Raw genomic sequence first — 22,031 nt, forward strand, 5'->3', positions numbered from 1 at the left:
TTTCGTTTTCTCTATTCTTCTGTAGTTTGCTGATGCGCTTGTTTATAAAATGTAAAAAAGGAATATGGTTTCGTTTCACTTTCTTGCATTTAGACATAAACAAAAAACCCCTTTGAAATGGTTTGCCATGCATCTGCTTTCCGTTTTCTGCTTGGTTCTATTCTGTTTTCTTATCTGTTTTGTAGTAAATCGTTGTTGCAAAAATAGGACGTGACTGTACTTATATATTTTTATTTTTATTATTTTATTTATTTGTTGTTATTTTGTTACTCGTATCGGTTGTTGTTGCCTAACTATGGCCTATGAATTTCTTTCGTTTTGATTAATTTTGACTATTTGCAATGTAAACTTTTGTAGAATTCTCCTGTAGGCTTAACACTCCTCACTAAATGTTTGCTTATTTCGTATTCATAATTATTTATGTTTATTTGTATTTTTGCATTGAAATATGGAACACTAGAGTTTAAAATAGTTTGTAACTAATTTTAATGCAACTGCGTTTTCCCATTTTGGTTTCATATTCATACATTTATATGCTTAAATATATATGTATGTATATATATAAATTTGTTTTTCAATTTCCATTTTTATTTAATTGCTAAGTTCATTTTGTTTTCATTTAACAACACTAAACATTTTTGTTTTAATTTTTATTTTCTTGGGTTTTCTAATATTGTAGAGCTGTCACTCAATATTTTCTCTCGTCTGTAAATCGAATGCTTACAACAACTCGCTTACGTTAAAGTCTTGCTATACGTACGAAAAAGTTCTGTAGATTTCTCAATATATATATGTATATATATATTTATATATAATTTATTTTCTGGTTTGTTTTCGGTTTTCAATATTTCCCCATAATGTTTTTGTTGCTCTTGTAAATAGTTCATATCAACCTTTAATTTGCATCAAAATGTTTTATTTATTTATTGTGTGTCTGCTCTAGATGCAGGATGAGGGCGCTGCTATGGTGGCCGGCGTCACGGTGATTGTGGTGGCTGGCAGGGCGGCCACTGTGGTTGCCACCACCGGGTAATGGTGACCCACAAAGGCGTGCTGCTGATGATGATGGTGGATCAGGCCGTGATGCTGATGCTGCTGCTGCTGCTGGTGTTGTTGCTGTTGTTGCTGCTGCTGCTGCTGCTGGGGTGTTGCTGTGTACTTAAGTACATGTTGCTGCGGCAGCGAGATGAACGGCGCTGCCTGTATCGGTATGCAGTTGGCGTTGTAGTCGCTGCTCAGCACCAGAGTGGGCGTGGCGTCGGTATAATAGGCCGGCGCCTTCAGAAATGCGGCTGCTGGTGCTGCAGCGGCAGCGGCAGCATACTGCTGCTGCGGTGTCGGCATTGTTGCTGTCGATGTGGTGGACAGCGTAGTGGCCGACGATAGCGTGGGCGATGTGGCTATCGAGCACGACGACGATGAGGAGGCCGACGAGGGGGAGTACGGTGAGCTGCAGTGATAGGTGATGTGTTGCTGTTGTTGGTGTTGTTGATAGATGTTGCTGGCGTGGTGTGCGACAGCTGCTTTGTTCGAGTTGTTGTGGTAGTAGTTGGTGTTGTAGTTGTATTGCTGCTGCTGCTGTTGTTGTTGTTGCTGCTGCTGTTGTTGTTGTTGCTGTTGATGTGGCTCAATGATGATCAAGTTGTTGTTGCTGCTGTTGTAGCCGGCAGCAACTGCTGCAGCTGTTGTTGTTGCCACCGCCGCCTGCTGCTGGTGCGGCTCACTGGGATTGGTGATCATGGCAGCCATTATGTTGGCCGGCGGCAAGACAATCGGTATGTGATAGTATTTACATTGCTTGCGACGGCACTGGCTGTTGGCATGATCCCGACAGACAGCAACACGTTGATCAATCACCTCGACCTTGTCATCTATACAGAGAGAGTAGAGTAGAGAGAGAGAGAGAGAAAGAGAGAGAGAGAGAGAGCGGAGCGTGGGAATAGAAAAAATTCATTGATTAGTAAACGAAGATCAAGTGTAAATTTCATTGATTTATTATTGATAAACAGTGAAAGCAATTATAAAAATAATTGTTTTGATTTTTGATTTTGACTTTTGACTTTTGAATTCTTGTGAAACTTGAAAGCACAAAGGTGTTCTTGGTTACGCCTCTTCTTGAGCTAATCGTGAGTAATAAATATGTAGCGTTTATTCAGATTTGATTTTGGTGCAAATGAAAACGGACTTGAGTTGAGTTGAGTTTGGATTTCTGAACTAGAAGAGAGTCCTACTTCGGCTAGAGTTACATACGTTATATAAATTGTATGTAAACAGAAACATGTAGAACGAAACACATCCAATTCATGTGGTTAGAATTTTATTTGCGTGTATTTTTGTGTGTGTAATTTCTTGGAAACTTGATAGAACCTAAAAGGGAAACAAATCAAAACAAAACTGAGAACGGGTAGATCAAATTAAAGTGTCGCCAATTGAGCTAAAAAAAAATATATATATAGAGAATTAAGTAATTGTATTTGGTATTTGTCTCTCAGCTACAGAACGTAAAAAATTAAGTTTCATTTTATTGTTTTTCCACTATAAGAAAAGCATTAAAAGCAACGCAAGAACTAAATGCTAGAACTAAAACTAAAAGTGCTACAAACTAAGAACTGAAAAGGGAAAAACTTAAGCACATGCACTTACCTTCAGTTAAATGAACGAATCTACAATTTAACCGACTGCACATAGATCTATTAAAATCTTGGCACACCGGGAGGGTGTCCAGTAACTATATATAGATTTTGTATGAGAAGATTTGATTTCATTTTTTTTTTTTTTTTTGAGTTATGGCAGGATGCAAACGTAGTAAACAAACCAATTGACAAAATAATAATTAAATTTTTTTGGTTGAATTGTTTCAGTGTAATTTGATTATTTTTTTAAAATCATTTTTTTTTTATTATTTTGGGGGATTTTCGTTTGAAAAAAAGAGAAGAGCAGAAAAAGAAAAGAAAAAGAGCACAAATTAGTTATATTCTTATAATAATTATATGATACACTAGAATTGTTAATGGTTGGTTAGATTAATTACGCTTTGAGTACATTTTCTTTTTGTTGTTGTTTTTTCTTCTTTTTTGTTTTTTTCGATTGTCAATGTTAGTTGCTGTTTGATACATAATATATATCATGTTCCATGATAGATACATTAGTTCGTATGTTAAACTAGTTTCTCACTTAAATAATCTTAAAGGCAAATAGGAGAATAAATTATAAAATGGCGGCGCAAATGAATTTAAAAACTCTTTTTGTTGTTGTTGTTTTCTTTCAAGTGTCTTGCGCATGAGTCCTGAGGTATGAAACGCAGCTATATAAGTATGTGTGTGTTCGATAGTTTTCGGTGTTCGATGTTAATGCTAATGTAAATATATATATAAAAAAGTTGGTATTTTAACAAAAATTCGTGATTTTGCTTGATTTTGGAAAAACTTAAATGCTAAGCTTAAAAATAAAGTTTTGCCACAAAAGCTTCAAGTCGAACTTAAGGAAATCTAGAAATCAATGTAGAAATGAAACACCTTTAAAGCAGCAAGTATTGGACAACTAAAACTTAGCTTTTGATATAGCCAAACTGTTTATGGATAAGCCAAGAAGCTTTAAAGCACATCATAGACATAGAGAGAGATAGAGCGAAAGAGGGGGGAGAGAGAGAGAGAGACAGGGTGGGAGAGCGAGAAAGAGCTTTCAGGTCTGTAACACTCACTTTTTGATAAGGTTTAGAACGCGCCTTAGTTACGATAGATATATAGATTTCTATATATGTGTGTGTTAACGACATATGCATTATACAGAAAAAGAGATTATTCATTTTGATTGTTTGCTTAAGTTCTAGTGGGCTGAATTATGCAGTAACAGTTACATATCCTAATAGGCGGCACTAGAAATATAAGAAAAAAAGAGAGAAAAGAGAGAGAGAGAGAGAGAGAACGTAATACATACGCAATGTTAATTTGTATACCATTATAAAAGTGGCCTGTGTTTTATGTTTTCGTTGAAATAATTAACAAATTTGTTTTTTATTTATTTTTAATTTTTGTTTGTAGGGATAAAAAGAAACAAAAACGAGAACAGAAAATGAAAACGAGAAACCAAATTATAAATTTGGCCTTGAATAGCGCGCAAAAAAGCTGCTAAGCTGAACAGAATATCGAAAGCTTGAAAGCTGCAACACAATTATTGCGATCGCCTTGAAAGCGCATTAAAGCTTAAAGCTCATTCTGCAGAGATTGCAATACTATCGGATGAGTATTGAGTATGTTATATCAAAAGTGTTGCAAAGCACACAAATTTGTATTTTATTTAATTTCTGGTGACACACAAATTAACAAAGAGCAAGAGTGAGACAAACAGAGACAGAGACAGAGAGAGATAGAGATAGAGATAGAGATAGAGAGAGGGGTACTTGGGAGAGTATTGCTGTAAGCATATTGAATGTAAATAATGTTTAAATTCTGGCCGCTCTTTACCTAATTATGTAAAACGTGCCATTCATTAGCATAGGACACTGGGTGTATAAAACGCCCCGTTCCGGCTGGGCTGTTGTATGAGTATCAAATAGAGAGAATATTGATAACGGATTAGCTTGGCATTGTCTATAAGGTTTTATACAGTTTTATTTGCTATTGTTTTCATTGGTTTCTTTTTTATTTTATTCTCAATTTGGCAAATATTGACGACAGGTGGTAGATATGTGTGTGTGTGTGTTTGGGTGTGTGTCTGTGTGTTTGTGTGTGTGTGTGTGGGCGTGGCGTATTGGGTCAGACAGTTGTGCAAACAGCTGCTAACAGCTACGACACACTCAAAGGTGTGTCCGTGTCAGCGCGCTGACATCATCGTCGACAACGTTGGCAACGCCTTCAAAATGGCCGTCGACACTTTGTTCATCGTTCCCGTTATTGCTGTTGTTGCTGTCGTTGTTGTTGCTGTTGCTGTTGTCTTTATGGTCTGGCTGTTGTCGTCGCTGTCCCCTGCTGTCCCTTGGGGCGCGGCAGCGCATTTAATTTGATTAACCCAATTCACGCAGCCAGTGTGTTGAGATGTGTAGCACAGTAGCCGGCATAAACACTATTCTTGGCCCTTGTTTGTACAGGAGACGCATGTATATAGGTATGTATATTTGCAGGTCGTTATATAGATATGTATATATAATAGTTGCTTAATTGCTAAGATGTTTTCTCATCGGACAGGTGGGGCACCGGAATTTCGGCAAGCCGTAAAATAGTTTGAAAGTTCTCTTACTTATTATTTAAATATGACAATTTCGCGGATTATTAAACACTTGCTGCTCTAATTGTGTTTGTATTTCTAGTTGATTACATAAACATAAAATACAATTGAATATTTGAATTTAGTCTGGGCATTGGTTGTAAGTGTGTGTGTGTTGTCTTTACAGAAACAAAACTTAAAACTAATATAAAGAAAGAGCGAGAGTGAGAGAAATTAAATTAAATGTCAAGTGTTAGCATTAACAGCCGCTTAACATGCTGCCAACAGGCTGTTAGCCAGCCCAAGGCGGCGACTGTACCTGGCCGCTGGCATCGGTATAGATAACACAGGAAGCATTTAGTGGCGGTATTTTAGTGTTTGCTATAATTATCGATAGTCACAAAGCCGGCAAAACATGCAATTTGCATTTGTTGGTGTTTCAATTAGAGAGAGAGAGAAAAAATAATAGATATATGTATATATGTATATATTTATGTGTGAGGTGATTAGAGCCAGAGCCAGAGAATGAAGCGTAGAAGAATGCGATTGTTTATTGTTTGGTTGGTTTGTTTGTTGTTTTTGCAGTTCGGCATCCATTCAGCATTTGGCAGGTGTGTGAGTGTGTGTTGGTGTTTTCGTGTGTGTGAATATGCGAGTACATTTGGTTGGTTTCGTTATTTGGTTGCATTTTGCCATTTGAAATTCCAATCCGTGCGAGTCGTTCAAAATATATATTTAAATTGATTGCATGCAAATTGTTGAGTAATTTTTTTTTTTGTTGGTTGTTATATAATTGAACGCGTATGTGTTAGCATGTAAAAGGAAAAAATTTATATATATGAAATTAGTAGAAAAAAGAAATTATGAGAGCACATATGCAATAATCATAGAGTCGAGAGTTCGAATTAAATTGCAATTGGTTTGCTTTCAATATTCATTGGGCAGAGGCTTAAATTAAGCTTAAGCTGCATTTGCGGTTCAGCAGCATTTTTCGTGTTGTGGCAATTAGTTGATAATTATGGCGAATATTTTATTGAACATTTCAATCGAAATATGAGTTAAACTGAATAGAAAATAATAAATTTAATTGAAATGCGTCCCATTTGAAATAACTACATATATATGATCTGTATATATTTCATATAAATAATCCCTATTCATTGCACTGATGATTACATCATATATACATATACATCGAATCCGTTTCTAAGCTGGACCCAGCTGCAACCAGCTTATATCCAATTTAACACTCAGCTGCGTCCTAATTACTTGCGAATTTTCATTTTATGCAAATTCAACAGGCACACTAAAATTGCGTAGCCTCAGAAAAACCCGAGTTAATAAATGTAAATTAATGCCAAGTCTTTCATGTGCAACTTTCTTTTTTCCTGCCATTAAACTTCTCTTGACTTGTTGCTACATTTAAAAGTTTTGCCAAACACCGAGGAAAAAAAATATGTATATAAAAAATGCTGCTGCAACGCATATGCGAAATGGCGAAACGCACTTAAAACTAGAATAAATTAGTAAAAATTTAATTTAAGCATAATTATATTTTTGTCAAAGTTTGTGAGGCTTAAGCGAGTTAGTTAGTCTAAGTATTGTATTAAGCAGAAGCTGTAAAACAAAAGTAAATTTTATCGAAAATATAAAATGTAAAATCAAAGTAATTAAGCGCGCACTAAAGCATTAAGGGGGCTGCAACTGAAACAAGAGAGATGAAATTATATATAATTTTAAAATAATAAGGAAAAAAAAAAAAAAAACAGCAGGCGGCAGCAAAAATTGTGTATTTGAAGCGCATTTAAAAATGTTTGTTACTGGCGCAGCGGCTGTAATTAAAAAACAAACAGACAATTTAAATACTCATATAGTCGATATGTATATATATTTAAAGAGCTATCAATTATGTATATATATATGTAGAGGCAGTTAGTTAGGACTCTCTGACAAGAGACAGGCACACACAGAGAAACGTAAAATATAAATAAACAACTTTAACGGTAATGCGAATACTTACTACATTAAGTACATACAAACAAGCCTGCAAGAGTCGATCAAATATAAGTACAGATATATATATGTACTTCATATATATATATCATATGTGTGCGTGTGTGTGTGTATGTGTGTGTGTGGATGTGTGAGTGTGCTACAATTTTGGCGTATACTCAATATCCAGAACGAGTCGTAATTGAAGCAACAGTTAAAACGCATCGGATGAGCAGCTCAGTTGAGTCTGTGTGGGTGTGTGTGTGTGGGTGTTGGTCTATGTATGTGTGTGTTTATCAATTTAATTTAGTTTACAAAGCTTTTGAATTTGCCTGCAAGCATATATTGTTTTTTTTTTTTCTTGTAATATGACAGCTCTGTGTTGTTGTTGTTGTTGATGTTTTCGTTGTTGTTGTGTGTGCATGTATTTTGTTTGTTTCGATTTGATCAGCATACAGTCATACAATAATACTTTCGTAATCCATGAAAAAGAAAAGAGTCATGTTAATAACATTGCTTGCAACGGGCTTTACCACAAAACTTAACATATGTAATTTAACAGCCAAAGAGATCAGAGTGAGAGGGAGAGAGCGAGAGACACTCTGACTGACTTAACTTTTAAAAATTCTGCAGTCTTTTAAGCTTTTAAGTGTTAAATGCAAAGCGAAAAGTTAACAGTAATATTTTAACATAATTTAATACAACATAATCCAACTTTTAGAATTCATCTCTCTCTTTCTCTCTCTAATGTCTTAGGCTTTTAAGCATTTGGGAACTAAAGATAAAGCTAAAAACGTAAAAAGAGAAACATTATATCTAGTCAAGTTACTAATTACTAATTAAATGTTTTGAATAATATCATATACATACGTTCAAGTATAATAAAGAAGCTCATTGGGCAGTGCACCAGCTTACCTTAGAAGTGCGATTGTTTTTATTTATTTATTTTTTTAGCTTTTTTTTTTTTGTTTTTTTGTTTTTGTTTTGAGTATTGTAGCTCAGTTACCATCATACCACATGCCTGAGAAGCCGAAATACGAGTATAGTAAATAAACGTAATGCGTATTTAGCGGGTACTTCGAAAGTTTCAATCACAGTTAGCATGAGAGTGACAGCCACTTGCAACACTGGACTTCAAATTTGTTGTTGGCGATACGGATTTGATTCGTTTCTGATATTTGATTTTGTACTTGCTACGAAAAGTTCTTGTTTCATTGAGCACATGCTGAAAAATTACAATACGATACGCTCCAAAAAGAAAAACAAAAAAGAAGAAGAAGGAAAATACGAACAAATAATAACGAATATTCAACAAATATGAGAGAGGTACAGAAAGAGAGAGAGTTACGTAACATATAGAGGAGAAACGTACTTCCCACTATGGAAGGAGTATTTATATATATAGATGTATATATATAAGAACAACCTGTACGAGTGTTGCGTGTAACAGCAAAAGAGAGACAGAGAGATAGAGAGAGAGCGAGAGAGAGAGAGAGAGTGAGAGCGAGAGTGTGGGGACATTGAAAAGATTACTGCATTGTGTGAGTGTTTGTGTGTGTGTTTGGAAACTCGCTGGAAACTTTTGTAATGCATTCAAAGAAATTCGGAAATTTACAACTGCTTATCGAAGAATAAAAAAAGTTATTATTCCGACTCAATTTATATATTTTTCAATTTGAGGTACAGAAACATGCAAGAGCTGTGGATCAGATAGTCTACTAGAGTGTAAAGAGAGGGGGAGACGGAGACAGAGAACGTTGGTGAGAGAATATTAGTTGTATTTGACAGATATAGAGACAGAGACAGATAAAGAGAGAGACTTAAATGGAAATTAAGACAAAGTGTAAAAGAGCACAAAATGTTAGCAAAAACAAAATTTTTTAAATGTTTTCTTTTTTTTTAAGCATTTCTTTGAAACATTACAAAAGCGCTTAACTCTAAAGAGTATAGATATTATGTATATATATATAGGCAATTGTATATATATTATTGAATAGTATAATGCTTCCATACACATAAACTAGTTCTTAAGTTGTCATAAGCAATACAGTAATATTTTCAATTACAAACAGAAAGTACCAGCTCGAGCAAGCCATGTGTGGAGAACTGGAGTACTACGAGTACTATCTCGCTTGTATGTGTGTGTGGGTATGTGGGTGTGTGTGTGTATGTTTCGATATTGAAATCAAGAGAGTCGAGCAGAGAGCACACATTGATAAACGCCCAATGAAAGGTTTTTCAGAAAGCTTTCAAATGAAGTTAGCAAAATTAAAAGGGAGTCAAGGATAATTTGTTTAAGTTAACTTAAGAGCAAACAGTTATGTATACCAGCAAATCTAATTGTATTAATTAGCAAAATAATTACAAAATAAGTTTAGATCAGAAATAAACTCATAATAAATAGCAAAATAAATATGGAAATAATTTAGAGTCAAGGACAACGCACAGTAAAAACTTCTTAGATTAATACAGTATGTGTATGTGTGAGCGTGTAAGTGTGTGTGAGAGAGAGAGAGAGACAGTCAGAGAGAAAGAGAAAATGTACGCAGAAGTATTAGTGTAAAGATTTTGCCATTTAGCACTTTCCAGTTAACGAGAGTTAAGTAAAAGAAGCAACAAGTTTTTTACGGTTTTTACAATAAAACGTTTATATAATTTTCAATATAATAAATTTTTGTTTTTTGTTTTGTTAATTTTTGCATTTTTGTTTTTTGTTTTTTGTATTAGTTTTCATTATTTTATAATAACGCATAGAGTTAATAAGACTAATTTTTGTGTGGATCTTGTTGTTGTTGTTTAATAGCACATAGAACATATTCATTAAAGTGTTTGCTTGTATTGGTTGCTTTGTGTTTATGTAGTGTATAAGTCATAGATATATATATAAGTATATAGTTTTTGTTTTCTTTTTTTTAATTATCATAAAACAATTTCGTTTTGTTCAGTTTTCTCTTTGCTCAGAATACATGCATTAGTTAGTTAACTTAGATACACTGAAATTTCTCGCTTTGTCACTTTTCATTAATAAAATTTTCCGCTTTTTGGATCAAGTTTTCTAGTTTTTTGATAGATCTAAAAGTTAAGTCTGGTGAAATCAAAATGAGAAATTTACGAAATGAAAATGGCATCAGTTGCTGATGCGACATACATTAGTGAAATAAAATGTTGTTAACTATGTTTTTTTTTTGTGTTGTATTTTTTTGTATGTTATAATGTGGTGTACTTTACAAAAAGTGTGCTTCTCTTATCTACAAAATATAAGTTTAAAGTCTATTATCAATTGTGGCCGTGCGCAAACTACGCTACATGTTCTCTGTTCTGGTTTTTTTGGACGGTACTGTATTTAGTAAAATATTGAACTACATTTGGACTAGGCTCGTCGTAATCGCAATCGGGATTTTTGAAGACTGTACGGGAGCTGCAAGAGCTCTCAAATGATTCCTATAAAAAAAACCGTGTGAGCTGCTGAACTGGTTCGCAAGCAGCCCAAAAAATGAATATATAAATTCAATACAAATTGTTGTCCAATCTTCGTTGTTATCTTATTGTTTGTTGCACTGTTAACTTGCTGTTAACTCGATGTTAATGTTAAGTATTGTGTGTGAAGCGGTTTTAATCTACTAACTGGTGCATTTGAAGGTGAATTTAGAAGAAAGCAAACAACAAAAGTAAATCAAATGATATTCAGTATTATTTCTAATACCGGTTGCTGGAATGTCTGAGTAACAATGTATTTCGCTTGCGCGCTTATAACATGCAGTGTTTGTTGAATGACTATTTTTTCTTGTATTATTTTCGTTTTCAGAGATTTCTCTAAGTTTTCACATATTTTGTTTGGCCCAGAAGAGTGCCAAACAGCAACAATTCTACAATGTTAAACAAAAGGAAAAATGAAACATACGACAGCTAGAGAACTGGACATACATGGATTATTGTTAATATATGTAACATACTTTTAGCAAGACATAGATATATCGATAGTTTGTAATGTTATTTTATTTATTTTTATATATTTTTTTTCAGTTTTCCATTGTTTGACGCATTTGCTGCAAGTTAATTTTTTTTTTTTTTTTTTTTTTTTTTTTTTGTAATAAGCAAACTCTCTTATCAAGTATGTAGTATATATAGATATAGGTAGGTATGTAAGTAGATAGTAAGCCTGCCACAAGTCAAGCAATAATAGTTATGTATGTATATATATATAAGGTATGCGTATTGTTTTCAGATTTGTTACAGCTAGTTTCTACCGTTAGAACGAAATAGTATTTTGGTTAGCGTACTCAGTTTTGCTTGCCATTATATCTAAGAGCTAAACATAGAGAAACTTTACTAAATCTAAATTATTTTGTTTTTAATTTATTTAGTTTTTTTAGTAGTAGTATTTGCTTTTTATTTTGTTGGGGCAATGAAATTAAGCAAAAAGATTGAAAGCATTTTACAGACAGTCAAGGCAGACAGAATGTGTTTTGGGGTGGGTGGGGTAAAAGGTGTGTGAGAGGTATTCGGCATAGGCTGAACGAAGCGAAACTTAGAAGGAGAAAGCTGGAAAAACGAGTGCTGCTCTGCCCAAAAGCGCGGCATGTGAAAATGCTTAGCGTGTGGCATGTGGCATATGTGGCAAATGTGGCATATGTGGCGTATGTGTCGATTGGGTGAGTTTCTCGAAAAGAAAACGGGAGCGTGTTCTGCTTAGAATTCGAATAGATATTTGTTGATAAATAAGTAATAGATACAAATATATATATATATATATTTAAGTATATATAAAATGTGTGGAAAGCGGCACAACAGAAAGAGTAAAAAAGAAATAAAAAGAACAAGAGATAAGTGAATATACCAAAATAAATACCAACACACAATAAATTAAGTTTTTGTTTCTGTTTCGTAAGGTTCAAACTATATTTGAAATCAAACACACACGATTTTTGTTTGTTTTTGTAAAAAAAAATCAACATTAATCAATGAACTATCGACAACTAAATATTAGAATTAGTGGCAAACATTAAAAATTGTCATTAAACATTAGAAATATTGTAAAGATTTAAACGAATTTTACAGAGATTATATAAGTATATATGTATGTATGTATAATTTTAGTCAATAATAATAATAATAATAATAATAATAATAGTCATAATAATAATAAGAGTTCGAATTTATCAACTTCAGTGGCTAACAACTTAAGGTGCGCAAGTCTGTGGCAATCATTTTTTTTTTTTATTTTTCATATTGTTTTTTCGTTTTTTGTTGTAAGTAGTTTCGTAATTCTAAACAGGGATAAAACACATAAAAATATAGACTACATATTGAACTTGTATAATTGTCAGTACATAAATTATATAACGTAAACATTGAGGAAAAAACATAATAATTATGAAAAATCACACGAGATCTAAGATTAAAACATAGTTCAGTTGTCATTGAATTTATTAATTTTTTATAAACATACATCATGTATACATAGCGTGTATGTAAATTGTTGAAATATATCAAAGAAATATGTATAATACATCGAGAGCAAGATACAGTTAGATAGATAGAGATAGATAGTGAGTTTGAGAGAAATATGTATATAGGAAAAAACGAAAAGTTTACATAGTTTGTTTTTCATTATTCTCTTTTAATAGTCAACATAGGAGTCAAATCTTGAACATAACATTAACATAACATAACATAACATAATTTTGATGGCTTAACAGTTTTAAAGATGATTTCAGGTGTGACAATGTCTGTGTGTGTGTGTGTGAATATATGGGTGTGGGTGGATGTGTGTATCGCAAAGAGAGAGAGAGCGATCGATGATGAATTAAGATATTGACTTTCAACTGGTTTATTGATTAGTAAGAGCGCTTTATAGCTAGCATGTACGATAATGCGTGTGTATGGGTGTGTGTGTGTGTGGGTGTATGATGGCTAAACGATATACAGTTCGAACTTCGTTATGTTCTAAAGAGTGTGGATCGGGTGTTCAGGTATGGGAATTTTCGGATCTTGTGAGTGTTTGTGCTAGAGTACATTGTGTTGATGTTCATATAACGTATATATATATAGATATACTTAAGTATATGTATATATTAGCAGCATACAGCATTTATAGTATTTATGTATATATAATAGGTATATTTCTATAACTAGGCAATATTCGTTACGCATGTTCGTTGCTCAACAATTTTAAACAATTAGAATTACAACAGCATTCACGAAAGCTAACTAACTAGCTAACTGTTTATAGGTAGAAGAGACAGCTAGAGAGAGAGAGAGAGCAACTGATTGAGCTAGTGAGAGTGGGTAAGTGACAGAGTCAGAAATAGAGATAGAAACAGGGTGACAAAAAAGAGAGGTAGAGAGCATTTGAAACAATTTGTTTGGCATTAAAGCTTTCGCAGACCAACAACATGCGCAGACACAACTGTACCCAGCAGCAGCATCTACCTGGAGAATTTCTCTTTTTATATGGCATTATTGATAGGAACGATTAACTGACTCGCATTCCAGGGCAAGGTGTGTGAAGCTTTCCTTTTTTACTGTGTGCGTGTGTGTGTATGTGTGCGTGTTTGTGTGCATGTGCAAAGCTATCACAGTACTTCGTTATACCAAGTTGCAGTTACCGTTACCAATTCCATTTCCGTTTCCGTTTCCGTTTCCGTTGCCGATTCTATTTATATTTTGAATGCTCATTTTAGGGCTATCAAAAAGGAACTTAACTTAAAAGACTACGTATTGAAAAGGCTCTTTTCTATGCTCTTGCTTTAAAAGCTTCGTTCTTATTTAGACTATGCTATGCTATGAAAATGGCAACAGCTCAAGTCACAGTGAGGTTATGTTTTGTTGCGTCTAATTTAAAATAATAAACTTGATATCAAAAACAATCTAAGGAAAGTTTAGCCTGCATGCTCGAGCATTCTGTGTGCGGGTGTTAGCGGGGCAAGAGGATCGTTTTGAGGGCAAGCCTTTACAGCGTATTGGACTTTATGAAAGCTCATTGAAGGTGCGCGAAAGCTTTTAGATTCGCTTAGCTTGAGTTCAAGTGTATTGCAAAAGCTGTGGATGCCTAAGCTTTAAGCAGCTTCACGCAAATTCAGGCAACATCCTTAGATTCTGTGTGTGTGTGTGTGTGTATTTCAGATTTGTCATGGTGCAATTTGCTTAGAATACAAAAAAGGGACGCCTTTCGACACTCTAAATATAATGCTATGCTATTACGAGACCTAATGTATAAATTAAGTTAAAACTGAGGCACATAATCTTACGTCTTCGATGTGTACTACGTACTAAATAGTTACTGCTACAAATAACTGGACCAACACGTTCATTAAGTACAGTTGCGTTCGAGTCTCTGTGTGTTTGTGTGGGTGTGTATGTGTATGTGTGTGAGTAGTGACTGCCTACTTAGGAGGTCTTCATCTTCTTGTAGGGATTAAGAACCATGGCTGTGCCAGGGGCTGCGCCCTGGGCAGCTGCTGCTGCGGCCGCTGCTGCTGCATATTGCTGAGCGGCGGCGGCTGCTTGGCTGCTGGGCATGGCATAGGCATACCCACTGCCAGCCGCTGTGGGCGTGGCAGCCATAACGCCCGGATAAAAGTAGCCCTGGGCAGCAGCCGCTGCGGCATACTGCTGCGGACTGGCCGCCATTGGCATGGGCGCCGCAGCGCTCGGTGCACGGAGCAGCGCAGCCGAGGCGCCGGGCAAGTAGCCAGCGGCTGAGGGTGCGCGCACCGGGGTGCCGGGTGCCACGGGCGTGGACAGCCCAGAGCTGGGCAGCGAGCCGTACTGACGTAACTGCGCCTGAGCTTGAGCCTGAGCTTGGGCCTGGGCCTGAGCCTGGGCTTGAGCCTGCACTTGGGCCTGAGCCTGTGCCTGCATTTGCAGCAGAGTTGCCATGGACACTGGCTGAGCCTGTTGCTGCTGGGGCTGGGGCACGGGCACGGGCTGAGGTGGCGCCGCAGCTGAAACGAAGCTCTTGTTGAGCGTCATGCCGGTGTAGGCAGCTGCCGAGGCAGCAGAGACGGGCTTGGCCGCCGCATTGGCCACCTTCAGGGCGTAGTTCTTCTGGGCCACCTCCTTGGCCAATGCAGCGGGATCGGCATAGTAGCCGGCAGCTGGACTGAGACCAGCGGCTGCGGCATAGGCGGCATACGCCTGCTGAGCATAGGCAGCCTGAGCCTGAGCCTGAGCTTGAGCCTGAGCCTGAGCCTGGGCTTGCACCTGGGCAACCTGTTGCTGCTGATGTTGCTGGTGCTGTTGCTGCTGCTGCTGCTGTTGCTGTTGCTGATGTGCCTGCACATAGCTGCTCTGCACCGAACTGCTGGCCATGCTGACAATGGGCGTGGCACTCGAATAGCCGCTATACAAATTGGCATAGCTATAGGCGGGCATGGCATAGCTGATGCGCTGATACTGCTGCACCGCAGGAGCCACCGAGGCTGGGCAACTGTTGCTGCCGTTGCTCACATTGCTGCTGCTGCTGGTGCTGGTGGGCGTGGGCAGAATGCCGCTGCTGTGGCCATTGTGATAGCGCGGATAGGCATCGCTGCCATTCTGCTTGAGCGCATAGCTGCGCTGCGGCGGCGCCTGGATGTAGGCGGGCGGAGCGGAAATGGAATCGGTATCGACTGTTGCTGCTGTTGCTGCTGCTGCAGTTGCAGCTGTGTTGGCGGCAGCTGTTGCTGCTGCTGTGCTATTGTCTGCCTCATTGGGCGGCTCGTCGCCATTCAATGATTTATTCAAATTGTTGTTAATATATGACAAATAGTTGTTATTATCGCCATTGGCCAGGGTCAAGGGTTCAAGTGCTGTCTCTGTGTTGGGGGGGCTAGAGCTGCCGTTAGTTGTTGCTGCTGTGTCAGTTGTTGTTGTTGCAGCAGCTGCTGCTGCTGCTGCTGCAGCGGTTGTTGTTGCTGTTTTTGTTGTCTCATTAGCTGTATCAGTGTCTGCTGCTGTTGTTGTAATTGTTTGTGTTGTATTACAATCGTTAGCAGTGTTTGTTGTGGCTGTTGTTGTTGTGTTGGTTTGTGCTGTTGTTGTTGTTGTTGTGTCATTATTTTCTTGATCATGATTTGCATCAGAATCGTTAGCTAGCGCTTGGTTATCATGATTATTAATATGATTAGTAGCTGTTGTTGTTGTTGTTGTATGTGTTGGTGTTGGTGTTGATGTGGCTGTATTTGTGTTTGTGTTTGTATTGGTATTGGTATTGGTAGTCATAGCAGTTACAGTTACAGCATTATTATTATTATTACTGGCTGTTGTTGCTGCTGTTGTTGTAGTTGTTGTTGTTATGGCGCTACATATTGGTTGTTGTTGTTGTTGTTGTTGATGTTGTTGTTGTTGTGGGGGATACTCACATGACACTGGCACGTAGGGCTGCATTAATTGTTGATAGGTTGTCGCACCGGGTTGATACACTGGAATGCCAGACTTTTCGGCAGCTGGACGTTTAAACGGTACCATGCCAGAGAATTGCTATTGCGAAAAGAGACAGCGAGAGAGCAGACGGGGAAGAGAACATGAAATACAAAAAATCAATTAGTACAAAAATTGTCAATTATTCAACAAATTCAATTTCAACTTAAACTAATTGCACTCTAACCATACATATTGAGTAATAATATTATTATATATATATGTTGTTTACATAAATAGCTTACAAACGAGCTCAACTGGGAATTTTAATTAGTTATTACAACTTTTATTTTCAATTTTTTTTTTTTTTTCGATTTTCCACTCAATTTTTCTCAAACTTTTGCCAATGTGTTTAAATAATAAATAATCATATGTCCAATAATAAACCAAAAAACTATTCAGATCGAATAAAAAACCAGGAATAATACCAAAAAGAAAAAAAAAGAAGCATTTAACTGAGCAGAAATTGTTCGTAAACGTTTAGCGTGCATTTTACCAAGGGCGAAAGCTTTTAATGTGCTTCGCATAAAAAGCTACAAAAAGCTTTGCTCAGCCAGCAATTAAAGCAATTGTGTGAAATGTGAAAGTTATTATATTCTGTGTGTGGAATATTGCCGCAGCAGAGGACAGCTGAGTTCATTTCAATTTTGTTGCTCTGGCACTCAAATTGTCGATTCATTATCGAATTAATCTCTTTAGCTGACCCATACTGGAACCAATTTTGATTACCGATTTGACTCAGTTGATTATTTTTTCGATTTTGTCTTCGTTTTTATTTATTTATTTCAGTTATGTTATGTGAATTTGTATTTTTGTGTAATTTTAATTTCTGTTCATGCATTAAGGTAGCCAATTTCTGTTTCTTTGTTTCTAGTATGCGTTAAGTTTTGTTTAAATGAGCTGTGTTTCTTCAAAGTGGCATTATAAATTATAATTAAGTTATACGAGTTATGTGTAGAGAATCAGCAGGGGCTAAAATACATTTTAAATAACTGGAAACATCTAACTTTCCTGCAAGTACAACACTGAACTGAAATTATTTAGAAAAAAAATATATATTTTTATTCTTTGGTTTCTACATTTCTGATAATACCTAATGCGATTTATATAATACTAAAAATTAAGAAACCTTTTCTTCTTATGAGATTATTTTATTTTTATTTTTTGCTTAAAAATTAATGTAGTTCGCTTCAACGCTTTCGAACCTTTATTATATAATAATAAATTAAATAAAATATGTTAAAAATTTTAACAACGACTTTTTATCAGCAGATCCGAAATTTATGATTAAGTGTCCAATTTATTCCATCTTTGCCATTCTCTTCGTTTGATAACATGGAACAACTCTTATTAACTCATAAAAACTCATTCAGTGATCAGCTATGTATATAACACCCTTCTTCTCTCACCACAGCTCTCTCTGCTCTCTGCCAAATCAGGATTTTATTTTAATTCTACTGTATTGAGTTGCTTGGCACAGCAGCTCAACGCTCAGTAGCACTCTTTATATAAGTGTTCGTTTTCAGTTCCGTTTCGTTCCCTTCCTCACTTAGTAAAGTAGCTCTCATTTACTCCTACACAAAAGCAAGCCTATGCAATATTCTGCTGGGCTCTCTACATATAATTGTTTCTGTCTGTCTCAAAATTGTCTTTAAGCCTTCTTTCGCTTCGTGATCTATACTCTCCTTTACATTAAATACAAATCTGATTATAGTAAATTAAATATTTCTTTGTTTAATTCAATCTTTTGAAATATATAAGGTAATAAGGTATTATTACCAAAACGAATCAACTAATAATACAAATAATTGAATGATCGAATATGCTATCGAAATGAGCGATAAATTTCCTGACTGATCGATAAATTCCTGTCTCTGCGCACTCGAAGAAACACAGCTTGCGATGTAAGAATGTTAGTTATTGTATTTATATGTAGTTCATTATCATGTGGTGTATATATATATATATTGTAGTATTGTGATAATACTGGATGGAGATAGTTGTTCATTTATTTGGTAAGTTACGTTTTCTTATTGGCTTTGGAGTACTTACGAAGTTTTCATAGTAAAATGAACCAACCGTTTTAACATCCATCTTTTTGGCAATTGTGCACATTTATGATCATTATTATTATTGTTGTTGTTATTATTATTGTTGTATATAATAATTGTGATGATATTTATCCATTATGAACGCAATTCAGTATTAGTAATTGATTTTATTTGTTCATTTTGAATGATTAATTTGAATGATTCGCATTGTTGATTGATGCATTTGTAGTTGGTTGAATTTGTTTTTTTTTATTTGGGTTAGCAGACATTTTTGTTGTAGTTGCAGTTGTTGTTTGTTGTTGTTGTCAATTGATTGTTTTGTTTTTTGAATTGTTGGCAACAAGTAACATAGAGAGAGAGACACAGAAAACAAAGGAAAGTCGAATCGAAAAAACAAACGAAGAAGAGAGAGAACACAAATGAAATTAGTGAATATATTCAGCATAAATATACAAAATACAAAAATGTTCATCAAGAGGTATTAGCGATAAGTTAAAGATATATATGTAAGTAAATACGTAGTCTAGCGTGATGTGAATGTGTGATAAATTAACCTAAATAATATAATAATACATACATGATACATGATACATACAAAATACATACAATTAGGCCAAGACTTAAGTTTTAAGTTACATATTTTTTTTTTTTTTTTTTAGCAAAATGCGCAAAAGCCAAGCAAAGTTGTTCGCATGTAAAGCTAATTAACCTGGAAAAGCACTTAGGCACTTAAACAATTAAGCTCGACGGCTGCGGCTGCTATGTAGCTGCAGCTGTAAATAAAGAGCGGAAGAGCTGTCGAACCAATCGAATCAGCGCCTAGCCAAACAGTTCGTCATGCAGGCAAATGCGAGTGAGTTGTGTTTCTTGTTGGGCTGGGTGAGGGGCGAGAGGCGAGGGGCAAGGGGCAAGGACGTGTGCGTGGGCTGGGTCAATTAACAGTTAAACCATTTTAATTAACACTTGCCCAGGTAGTCTGTAAATGTGCGGATGTATGGGTGTGTGTGTGTGTGTGTGTGTGATTGTGATTTATCATATACAACCCCTAATTGATGCCACATGTGGCACGCAACGCTGATTGCAAGCTGAAGCTGTCGCTACCAGCTCAACAAGCCAACACATGCATCTGTATTGATAAATTGATTAGCAATATGCATTTGTCTCCATCAATGTCTATGTGTGTGTGTGTGTGTGTGTGTGTGTGTGTGTCTGTGTGTGCGTGTTTGCTCTTTTGATATGCCAGATAATTACTTGGTTCTGCAAATTAAATGCTCGCCGCCTAACTGACTGAAAGACTTGACTGACTGACTCGCTGCTTGTAAACGCTAATTGATGGCTCTTCATAAGGCATGTGAAATTTGCGACTAAATAAGTGAATAAAGGAGTGATTGACTGAGTGAGTGGTGTGAGTGCAGCTATGTTAATGAGTGGGTGAGTTAATAGCTGAAAAGTTCGGTTAAGTGTTTGCTTATTGCAGTGGCAGCGCTAAGAAGTTGCAATTTTTGCTACACTCAAATTTTGCCTAGCTTCAATTTTGTTTAATACTTTTGAGCTGATTTAAAAAATTAGGAAATAATACATATAATTATATAGTATAAATCATATAATACTTTAAGCATATTCAATATAGATTTTAAAATTAAAATGAATATTAAATAAATTAATAGACAATGAAGGACTTCTTCGCAGCTTAGTCATAAATCTCTATTCGAAGTAGTAGATATTTTTTTGAAGTAGTAGATATTTTTTAGGCCGTTTCATTGGCCTGACGATTTGAGAGTTTGATAAATAAAAGTTTTAACTGCTTATTTAAACAATTGATGACTTTATAATTGATATTCGGAGTTATAATGAGCTTTAAGTGGATCAGCTATTTTTTTTTTTCTAATTTTATTAATAGTTACTGAATTAAAAATGGTAAATCTTTATTATCTAAATACTGTATTTTATTAATTTAATAAATTAATTTTTTTTATGAATTGTCATTAATAATTGATGTAAATATTTATGAAATGAATTATTTTCCGCGCAAAATTATGCAACGAAAAGCCAAGCAACTATTTTAATTCGCTCTCTTTCAGTTTAGCTCTTTACAGCTGCCCTAGGTATATAAATTTGTTTTGTAGCGCACACTCGCAGCTTAAAATCATGCGATAGGAAACCAAATACACTTAACTAAATCAATTAAAAAAATAGGAAACACACAGGAAATTAAACAGTAAAAGTAATTAAAATCAGAAATCAGAAATGGAACGCAAGGCAACAGAAAGATAAACAGAAACAGAAATAGAACAAGGAACAGAAACAGAAACAGAAACAATATATAAAAGAAAAGAACAGAGAGATGTGAAAGAAATTAAACAAAATACCAGTGGAAACATTTCAGGATCCGCTGACCGCTTCTTGCCCACTTCCAGTGTGTGATGACCCATAACAGCGGCGGCAGCGGCGGCGGCGGCAGCAGCAGCGGCAGCGGCAGCGTTGTTTGTTGTTGTTGTTGCTGTTGGTGTTGTTGTTGTTGCGCCAGCAGCGATGCCGCCGGCCGTGTGGATGGTGTTGCTGTTGTTGTTGTTGCTGTTGCTATTGTTGCTGTTGTGGAGGTGGTTCTGCAGTTGCTGCTGATGCTGATTTAGTAGTTGGTGTGCCGTAAGAGGTGAGCTCTGTATTGCGTGAGTGTGTGTGTATGTGTGTGCGAGTGTGTGTTTACATATATGTGTGTGTGTGTCAATTGAAGTGCATATTTCAAATTATAATCAAATTAATTATGCCAAAAATCAATTAAAAAATTGAAAATAGAATAAAATTTTGATCAAGCATTTAAATTATGCGTTCATTAATTATGAACCGATTCCATTTGAATTATTCAAGCGCCATTGGTGTTGGCATTTTTAATAAATATGCACAAGTATTTAATTTTTTATTTTAATTTATTTAATTTTTTTTGCATTTTTTGAATAGTTTCAACGAATATTTTATTTGTTTATTTTATTTTGGCATTGTGCATGTGTATGTGTGAAAGTGCATGTGTGTGTGTGTGTGTGTAGAGATATCATCCATCGTAGAAGCAATTACAGTGTGTGGCACAGGCGAACAGATGAAATACATAATAGTAGAAGAGTACGAGTGTTTTTTTCATGATAAGTAAAAATTATAGTTAAAAAGAAAAAACAATAAAATCAAATAGAATTTTTGTTTTCAGAAATATATAGTAGAATATAGTTGAGGCTAACTTAAATTTCAATTCAAAATCAGACATTTTCCAATTTAAAGAAAATTCTTAAATTAAATATGGAAAAAGAACAAATTGTTGAAACATTTTTCATTAATAAATATATATATATATGTGAACCCATTTTGTTAATGAAGCAGAGGTAATAAAAAGCT

The 22,031-nt window shown here is 35.5% G+C and overlaps 1 protein-coding gene across 39 annotated transcripts in view; it reads right to left on the reverse strand.

Moving 5' to 3' along the window:
• Nucleotides 1-225: 225 nt before the first annotated feature.
• Nucleotides 226-22,031, reverse strand: part of mbl (splicing regulator muscleblind) — a 258,467-nt gene continuing 236,661 nt past the window's right edge. For 15 of the 39 annotated variants that reach the window (XM_089469889.1, XM_089469888.1, XM_089469886.1 and 12 more), the window contains 3 exons: nt 21,017-21,307; nt 18,649-18,690; nt 8,039-16,656 (listed from right to left, as the gene is read on the reverse strand). In XM_089469889.1, the coding sequence (XP_089326015.1) occupies nt 14,584-16,656; nt 18,649-18,690; nt 21,017-21,307 (2,406 nt within the window). In that variant the 3' untranslated portion in view covers nt 8,039-14,583. Of the gene's footprint in view, nt 1,872-2,643; nt 2,729-5,521; nt 5,584-8,038; nt 16,657-18,648; nt 18,691-21,016; nt 21,308-22,031 lie in introns of those variants that run through there. The other 24 variants (XM_089469902.1, XM_089469913.1, XM_089469905.1 and 21 more) reach the window with 11 other exon arrangements.

Source organism: Drosophila arizonae, chromosome 5, assembly GCF_054131065.1.
Source record: "Drosophila arizonae isolate 15081-1271.41 chromosome 5, UAZ_ARI_1.0, whole genome shotgun sequence".
Lineage (NCBI taxonomy): Eukaryota > Metazoa > Arthropoda > Insecta > Diptera > Drosophilidae > Drosophila > Drosophila arizonae.